The sequence below is a fragment of the Triticum dicoccoides genome, chromosome 1B (genome assembly GCF_002162155.2).
Source record: "Triticum dicoccoides isolate Atlit2015 ecotype Zavitan chromosome 1B, WEW_v2.0, whole genome shotgun sequence".
NCBI classification, from domain to species: Eukaryota; Viridiplantae; Streptophyta; class Magnoliopsida; order Poales; family Poaceae; genus Triticum; species Triticum dicoccoides.
This window is the reverse complement of record NC_041381.1, coordinates 565,077,677-565,086,897: the sequence shown is the minus strand read 5'-3', so window position 1 is coordinate 565,086,897 and position 9,221 is coordinate 565,077,677. Positions and strand designations below refer to the sequence as shown.

Below are 9,221 nucleotides of genomic sequence, written 5' to 3'. Positions count from 1 at the left end.
CGAACGTGAGGATTTTTTTTTCTGAGATGTTTTTTTAGACGGAGACGAGAACTTTATGTATTTTTTAAAATGAAATTATGCGCACAGTTTTGTTTCAAGCGGCACCATAGGATGGCGCCCCAACCACTAGTGCAGGTCAAGAGCGCCATCACTGCAGTCCCTCACTTGCCTTGGTATTAGATAGCCAAGACAGTGCAAGTTTCTGTATTTTGTGCATTGTACATGCGTGTTGAGTTGGCTGGTACCTGTGTAGCCGTCCTTTGTTTGTGCCTGCTACGTTGCATGTGTGCCAAAATAAATAAATTTGGAGGTTCCAGGAGATGTGCTTGGCCGCCGCCGTGGGAGAGCTTGGCGCGTGCTACCGATTTCATTCCTGTATTCGTTTGAATTGGGAGTTCAGGAAAACACCAAATCCAATTCGGGACCTCAATACAATACAGACATCCAAACGCAACACAGAGGATAAGGACATTTCACTACACTTGGTTCCAAAACAAACACACCCTTAGAGGATAACGATAAACATTGCGGTGAGAGAAGAAACGAAATTGAAATGGAATAGCTTCCCATGAACAACAAAACAAACCTCAGGTCTCCAAAGCTTCTTAGCAGGGCCTAAAATGTGCAATCGGGGCAGAATTTCAGTCCAGAAGAGATATATTATGTGGAGAAATACATTGTCTAGAATGATTTGCTGTGTTAAACTGTTATTAACAGAAAAACAAAACTATTATATCCGAAGGAACACCTAATAAAGGGAGAAACGATCTGCGATCTGCCGTCGTCGCTTTATGAGATTCATTCAAAAGGCAGTCAAACACCTCATCACAATTTACAACAACACGAGCTCCATCCAGCACCTAGCCGAAAGCAGCGAGCGGGGCAACAGCCCAAGCAGAGCAGCACAGGCTGCCGCTCAGATCTCGACCGGGACCCTCTTGTACAGCTCCTCATTCTCCAGGCGTGGCGTGGCGACGGCCTGCAGCGGCGTGCCCATGAAGGTGACGAGCCCGGGGGACTCCATCATGCTGATGTCCTCCGGCCTGGCGCCCTCCGGCAGAGACCACTCGAAGTGGTGCAGCATGTGCCCGATCATGGAGGCGACGAGGTTGATCCCGAGCTGCGCGCCGGGGCACACCCTCCGGCCCGCGCCGAAGGGCAGCACCCTGAAGTCGCTGCCCTTGATGTCGATGCTCTCCTCCAGGAACCGCTCCGGCCGGAACTCCAGCGGGCTGCTCCACACCTTGGGGTCCCGGGCCACCGCCCACACGTTCACCATCACGTTGGCGCCCTTGGGGATGCTGTAGCCGCCGACCTTGACGCTCGCGCTGGCCTTGTGGGGCAGCATGAGCGGCGTCGGCGGGTGCAGGCGGAGGGACTCCTTCACGACGGCCATCAGGTAGGGCAGGTTCTGGAAGTCGGTCTCGGACATGACACGGTCGCGGCCGACCACGCTGTCCAGCTCCTCCTGCAGCTTCTTCTGCACCCTGGGGTTCCTGACCAGCTCTGCCATGGCCCACTCGACTGATATGACTGTCGTGTCCATTCCGGCGGTGATCATGTCCTGAACATAAGAAAGGGGTGGTATTTGGTAAGAGCTAAGAACGTATAAAAAGCCAAATGAGATGATCAGGCTTGAAGTACAGTAAATAGCATATATTGTGTACTTCTATCAGGACTTCCATGGTATTGATTTGCCGGCATGAACAAGTTTATTAAGTTTGGCATGTGCAAGATAGAAATATGAAGAGGCATCCAATGACAAAAATTAATAAATAGCTGAGTAGCCTACAAACTCTTGCAAAGCATTTTTGGTAGTTGTATAATTGTAACGATAAAGCACTACCTAATTCCCAACTCAAAAGTAAACATACATTTTCCAATCCCAGCATCTTACACCAACCTTGAGATAGTGGCATCTCACCTAAATTGATCTACCGAATCTAACTAAACTTAATGAAATTTCTCTTGATCCATAAATCAATCAATTTAATAAAAGCTATATAGCATTTGTGCGAAGAATGGAAGAACTACGAAGGCATTGCTATCTCATTCCATATTAAAAATTAGCAGGGCATCTCATTTGAAACCAAAAGGATAATGGAATATAAGAAGATAAATTACTTAGTTATAAAAGGGCATCCTACATACCCATAGAAGTCCGAAAACTGTGTCATCACTAAGGTCATACTTCTCTCTGAGAGTAAACAGTGCGTCCACAAAGTGCTGTTTGGCACCTCTCTCCTGGAGGGCCTGTGCATGCTCTTCAATGATCTTCTTGGTCAGACGATCTCTCCTCTCATTGTGGGTCTTGTAAAGCTCCTCATTAAGTGGACACAGCCATCTCAAGTACCAAATGTATTCAGCAACAGAGAGAGATGCACCAATTTTGATTCCGTTGTTCACAATAATCTTGAATTCCTGCCCTTCTTCATCAATGTCACCATTTGCATTCATGAACCGCTTCCCAAAAGCTAGCCTTGTTATATTGTTGAAGGACACCATAGCAAGGTGATTCCTCACTACCAATGGCTTTCCTTCATTACCTGAAAAAACATATTAATAGTTAATTTAAAACTCAATAGTCAATACTGTTGGTTAGTGTTTTCAACAACCGCAAAAACCTAAACATTGGCGCAAAGGATCCATGTGGATATCAAGTTGAACACAAGCAAACCCACACACCAGGCACAAATGTTGGCGTTCACTGACAAAGAATGCTACATTAATACTGAAACACACATTGAATATGAAATTAAACGCGATGCCAGATGTATTTGGAAGAAAGAGAAGGGTGAAAAATAAGTTGAAATATTCCTAAAAAGGTTGAAATAACCGGGTCGAGGCAGAGGGAAGCATCAAATGACGTTTAATTCGTCTAGCATATTCCTGATGAGACACCATGCATTTGGAGCATAATGCACAGTACAATAAGTGAAAGCAAGTTGTAATTAGTGTGCGTGCCACTGACCACGGACCAGAGACCATCAATGAGACGTAATAGGAAGGATGTGTTGCCACTTCTTTATGTCTAATGCACACCAAGCATTCCACTTTGCGTACTGAACAAAGATTCCTTGCCATGTCGTCGCGCTAGTACCATGATAAACTATTTCACATACTTGGACTCCACTTGTGATACCAGTTAACTCAATGAAATAACGGTCAGGACTAACTGCTCTCAATCAAATACCAATAACCCATATGGTATAGTAAGACTGCCTAAGGACTAAGGCCTATATTGATTGCAGTCAAACTCACACCTGAAGCTATGATCAATCTGATCCGTTCTAGCACGTATACCATTATACGTCCATTGCTATTAATAAAAGCTCTGTCTGTCGGACATCAACATAAGATTTTTGGGCAGATAAAACATGGGTATTGTTGCCAAGCAGTACAAGGTAAGCTGCTCCTAAACTCACAACATATAAATTTGTCCCAAATTGTACACCAAAACTACATCAGTTCTGTGCCAATATAGAGATACAACCGTTGAATGGGTGAAATTTCAAGATAAGATAAAAATAGCACTCTATAATTCCATATATGATTTGTGTGGCCATGATAGTCAAGTCAAGATTTCCGGCTTGACAAAACAGGTATTATGCTACAAGACAATGCTTGGGCCTCAAAAAGCATAGTGTCATTAAAAATCCCTCATTACCACAAGTCCACAAGTAGTGTGCTTATCATAACACTGACTTACTGGAAGGCCAAAATGTCATACAGTTCTTCAAGTACCAGATCCTCCGCTTGGCACTAGTACACAATAAGACAAACTGTTCTACCAATAAAGGGATCGAGTAGCGTCATGGTCTATTTGTGGCATCGAATTATCTGAACTTACAGTAATGCAGAAAGCAGCAAGCTGTTTTAGCCTGAAGCTTAAATGGCATGTAGAATCAAGATTACTATTACTACCTCCATGTGTACAAAGCCTCATGTGAAGCGCAACCTACTTGTACAACTTGCAACCACCATGATCGTCTTGAGATCTAATCTGAGGAATAATAAAATAAACTCAAGGCTCCCCAACACGTTAGAGCTGACCAATGGTGATTTATTGGTGTCACTGCCTTTTACGTTTAATTAATCTATACCTCAATTAACGATTCGGTACTCTAGCAACGTGCTTGTCATGTGGCTGGCCACTCAACAGGAATGCACCCCATGGAGGCATTTCAACAGACCAGCTCGTCTACTGTACCACCAAATCGGTAAGAGTTAGACATTGTTCCTGCGATCCGTTGCAAATTTGGCCAAGGAACAATCAAGATTAGTACGAAATGACCAAGGAACAGCTACGCATCGTCGGCACCGTCAACACGACGGTCGACCAAACCCACCAAACACGAGGACACCACCTCCACTCGCCTAACATTTCTTCAGACAGAAGATACCTCCCTCCCTGTATTTTGCAGCAACCACCCCCGCTTTCTCCGAAATGGCACGCACACACGCACACTGTCTGTCTTCGAAATGTACGGTGGAGGAAAAAGGGGAAAAAGAAAAGACGAGGGGCGTGCGATCTGGGTTGGCAGCTTACCGGGGCCGGCGGCGGCGCGGTGGACGGACTCGACCATGGCGGTGACCTCGTCCTCGCGGATGGGGCGCAGCGCCTCGAGGCGCTTCTGGGTGAAGAGCTCGAGGTTGCAGAGCTTGCGCACCTTGATGTAGTGCGGGCCGTAGTCGGCCCAGATGAGGTCCTGGCCGTTGCGGCTGAAGCGCTGGGTGGAGCGGTTCCGGGGCCGGTCGGCGAGCTGCTGGTCGTGCTCCTTGAGCACCTCCTTGGCCAGCTCGGAGGTGGAGACGACGACGGTGAGCGAGGAGCCGAACCAGACGGAGATGATGGGCCCGTACCGCTCCGCCCACTCCTGGAAGCAGCGGCACCGCACCGGCTTGATCTGCCGCAGGTTGCCCAGCACCGGCCACGGGCGCGGGCCCGGCGGCAGCCGGCCCAGCCGCAGCCGGTCCAGCAGCGCCAGCGAGATCGGGATCGCCACCAGCGCGATGGCGAACGGGAGCAGCGACGCCACGTCCATTGTGCCTGCCGCGACTCTGCTCTGGGGTTGGTGGAGACGGTGGTGGAGCTGGTGGTGCTCCCGGACCTCGGTGACTTTATACGGTGGAGGAACGGAAGAAAGCCGATGGGAGCGGTTGGTGGTAGGTGAGTGGGGTCCGAGACGCAGGGGCCAGGCAGACTGAACTTCTTCGGCTGCTTCTTCTGAGTTCTAAATTGTGGTACTGCTACTGGTGTATGGCTTCTTTGGATCACAGGATTTGCAAAACAAAGGAATAGGAAAAATGGAGGATTTGATTGCCATGACATAGCCAATTCTGTGGATTTTTTCAGAGGTCAGACCTCATGTGTAAATTCCTTTGGAATCAGCATCTTGAAGACCCAATCCTGAGGAATTTTAATGGCCCAATCCTTTGATCCAAATGCGTTTCATAGGAAACAATCCTGAGAATTGACATCCCATGAAAATCCTCCAATCCAAAGAAGACCGTAGTGGATCAGTAGTGATGGCATCCATGGGATTATCACCATGTTGGTGTTCATTTGTGCCAACCTTCATAAGAAATCATTTGCAAAGAGTTGTGATGTTCGTTTGCAAAGAGGAAAAACAGCTGGTGTCTAAATTACTCTGTTTTTGCAGAGGGTTCACCAACCAACTGCTAGGAGGGAGATACCAGGTGCTGCTGCTGATTTCGTTTCGAGGGCCCTGGAAACTTCGGTGGCCTGGTTGACTAAAAAGCAGCCGGAGATGTCAAGCATCGCCAGACCACTTCCCGTGTTGGTACTGTGATTCTGATTCAGCCATTCAGGTCGCATACACACTGTGTAAAGCGTATATTCAGACCGTAAGAGTAACTCCAACGGGGTGACCCAAATGGACATCGATTTTGTTCGTTTTTTGTCCGTTTGGGTCTGCTCGTTCCCCTGTCCGCATCCATTTTTTCATTTAGGTCGGCATGTGTGCCCAACGAGAGGCGGACGCTTTTTGCATGTTCGTCTCGACATTTCCTCGAACACGTAGCATGTAGGGTAGCTCGCACTGGGGTGCACGTTGACCATGGCCGGGGCAAGTTGTGTTGAGTAACGTGATTGTATTAGGAAACATTATTAGAAGGGAGAGAGGGATTTGGTGGAATAGTCGTTGTATTGCTTGAGCCTCGTGGGCATATATATATATATATATATATATATATATATATATATATATATATATATATATATGAGTACAATGATCTACTTGGAGTACAAGACAAGCCAGAACAAATCCTAGTCTATCTCGTCTTTCCTAATAAACATTATACTCAACATCCCCCCGCAGTCACAACGGTAGCGACGCAGACGGTGAGACTGGAGAAGAATCCGAAGGCAAGCCGACGGACAAACCCCCACAGTCGTAAAGGTCGACGCATCGCGGAGTCGTGGCTGGAGTGGCAACCGACGAGGTTGCTCAAGCAAGGCGATAGCCCTTTGTGCCGTTTGTCGAGGTAGCCGAGAGCGTGGGTGGTGGAGCCGTGGTCGAGGTAGCCGTGCGAAGAATGCCGTGGTCGATGTCGAGTCAGGGTGGCCGGTGTCGAGGAAGTCGTCGTGGAGCCGCGGGCGCAAGGGGGCGCCGAGTTAGCATGGGCGCAGTGGTGTCGAAGTAGGGGTGCATCAGGAAGATGATGTTGTTGACGACGCGTCACGGCGGGTTTGCCAAGCCCGGGGACACATCGTGGACGAAGGCACGCACTGGTGTTGCCAGCACCGGGCATGCGTAGACTGACGAAGACGAAGTTGACGAAGCGCCGCGCCAGGCTTGCCAGGCCCGGGGACACGTCATGGACGAAGGCACGCGGCGGTGTTGCCAGCACCGGGCATGCATAGACTGGGACCTGCACAAGCTGTACGCCATGTCGAAGAAGTCAGAGAGGCCAGCAGAGAACGACTCGACGACGGTTGCGGCGCCAATCGGCGCGGGGCCAATGTCGCCCGCGGTTGTCGAAGTAGATGAAGCGGTCGGGGTAGATGATGGCGACGCTGGCGACGGGCTGGTGTGGGATGAAGACGAACGGGGTGGACGGGCGGCGGCGGCAGCTACGGGGGTAGCAGCGGCGGCGACTGAAGAAGAGCGGCGGCGGCGGTTAGGTTATGAGCGTGGCGGCAATGCTCGAAGTAGGCGAAGAACCCTGACAGCGTGACGAAGACCGGCGCGGACGGTGGCGTTCCCGCGCCAAAGGAGGTGGTGCGGCGCATGCCACAGGAAGTCGACACGCAGGGACGACGGTGGACCGCGGGTCGCAGCCTACGGCCCGAAGGGGCGATGCAGCGGTGGTGGGCAGGTCGGGGCGACGACGGAAGACCTCGAGACGGTCGCAGGGACCGCGCGCCGCGGTGCTACAACCCGAAGGGGCGGCGCAGTGGCAGAGCGTGGGGTTGTGCAACCGCGTGGACGGCCTCGAGACGGCGGCGTGGACCGCGTGCCACGCTCGCTACGACCCGACGGGGCGACGCAACGGCGGCGCGAGGGTCGGTGCAGCCACAGGGACAGCCTGGAGCGGACGGCCTCGGTGCGGCGGTAGACCGCGGGCCGCGACACTATGGCCCGAAGGGGCGACGCAGCGGTGACGCGGGTCGGTGCAGCCGGGAGAAGAACCACGGGGCGGCGGCGCTGCGGCCCGACGGGGCGACGCAGCGGCAGCCCGTTGCTCGATCGGCGGAGGGGCGCGCTGAACTCGGAGACGATCTTCACGGGACCTGCGGAGGCGCGCGTAACTGACGGGCCAGGTCGGTCGCGCGGCGTAGATGAGGCGGATCGCGACGGCGAGCGGGTGATCAAGCCGATCGCGCGCGAGGTCGGGGACGCCGCTCGGTGGAGACGGGGTGGTGGCGGAGTCCGAGATGAAGCCGGCGACGACGGGCGACAGGGCGGCTATGATTGGCCGCCGCATGGCGCGAGGCCGCCGGGTCGGATGATGCAGGAGTCCCGGTTGGAGCAGGGCGACGGGCGGGCCGGCGCGCGGACGACGGCCTTGAGGGCTGCCTGTCACGCGAGGCCGCCGGGTCGGTGAAGTAGCCGGCCGGTCGCGCAGATGTCGGAGTAGAGGCGCCAGGTGTCGACGGCGGCGATGGGCGACGCAAACCGATCTTAGATCGGAAAACCAAAAAAGTAGACGCTGATCAAAGCGACCGGCGAGAAAGAGAAAAAACCCGGATCAAAGGATCGAGAAAAAGACTGTCTAGGGCAGCCGACCAACACAACCGACGGACGAACCCTAGGTACGGGCGGCGCGGCCCCCGACGGCGGTCATGGAGGCCGACCGCCCCGGGGGCGGCGCGCGGGTGCGGAAGCGGCGGCGGCCCCGTCCTCGCCTCCGCTGCGCTTGGCCGGCGCTCGTCTTGCCGCATCTGCCTTGTCCCCGCCGCCCGCCCAACCTGGCCTTGCCTGCTCCCGTGCCGCCGCGGAGCCGCGTGCGCCGGCAATGAGAAGCGTGGCCGCGTCGAGCGCGGCGTGGACGGTTGTGCCGTCTCTGGGCCCGGTCAGACACGGAGGACACGAGCTCGCGGTGAGCGTGGCCAAACAGCGGGGCGTCGGGCAGGGGCAGAGCAGCGGCAAGCTGCGGCGTGGAGGGGGCGGCAGCGCGCACGAGGCACGATGAGCTGCAGCGTGAGGCGGGCGGGCGGGTGCGGGGCGTGGTGGCGTTGAGCGCGGCGCGGATGATTGTGCCGTCGCCGGGCGCGGCCGGGCAAAGAGGACAATGAAGGCGGGAGCACAGCGGCGCCGCCGGAGCCGCGCCGTGTGCTGGCCCTTCCTCGGCGGCCTATGGCTGCCTCGTGTTCTGGCTGGGTGGGTGGGTGGTCGTGGTGGGCCAGGGAGAGAAAAGGAGGAGAGAGACGGGATGGGCAAATGGATGGATGGCAAGTGGGCCAGCCGGCACATGCAGTCGGATAGAGGGGGGCGAAGAAGGCACAAAGAACGTCCGTTTTGTGTCCGCTTTTGACCCAAATTTTTCCAGATTTGAGTCCAAAATGGATTCGAGCGAACACCAAACAGACAGCAGGCGGACGCTGTGTCCGTTTAAATTGCCCCGTTGGACTGAATTTTGTGTCCATATGACCCAAACGGACAAAATGAATCGCATCGTTGAAGTTGCTCTAACACGCGTGCATAGATTCAGATTGTATCTTCCTCTGATCCGGTGTGTAGATGGCCATTTTCTCG

The 9,221-nt window shown here is 53.4% G+C and overlaps 1 protein-coding gene across 1 annotated transcript; it reads right to left on the bottom strand.

The window, feature by feature from the left end:
• Window positions 1–639: 639 nt before the first annotated feature.
• Window positions 640–5,149, bottom strand: LOC119348794 (cytochrome P450 98A1). The gene is made up of 3 exons (XM_037616780.1): window positions 4,550–5,149; window positions 2,152–2,546; window positions 640–1,564 (listed from the first exon to the last, which is right to left on the bottom strand). Exons 1-3 carry the CDS (start codon window positions 5,043–5,045, stop codon window positions 917–919), a joined length of 1,539 nt encoding a protein of 512 aa, XP_037472677.1. The 5' UTR covers window positions 5,046–5,149; the 3' UTR covers window positions 640–916.
• Window positions 5,150–9,221: the final 4,072 nt, after the last annotated feature.

What these genes read in the sequence shown, in the direction of transcription:
- LOC119348794 (XM_037616780.1), bottom strand. Translation starts at nt 5,045, where the DNA reads ATGGACGTGGCGTCGCTGCTCCCGTTCGCCATCGCGCTGGTGGCGATC. An exon ending in CCGCGCCGCCGCCGGCCCCG is followed by an intron (nt 2,547 to 4,549) that starts GTAAGCTGCCAA and finishes ATGTTTTTTCAG; the next exon opens with GTAATGAAGGAAAGCCATTG. An exon ending in CAGTTTTCGGACTTCTATGG is followed by an intron (nt 1,565 to 2,151) that starts GTATGTAGGATG and finishes TCTTATGTTCAG; the next exon opens with GACATGATCACCGCCGGAAT.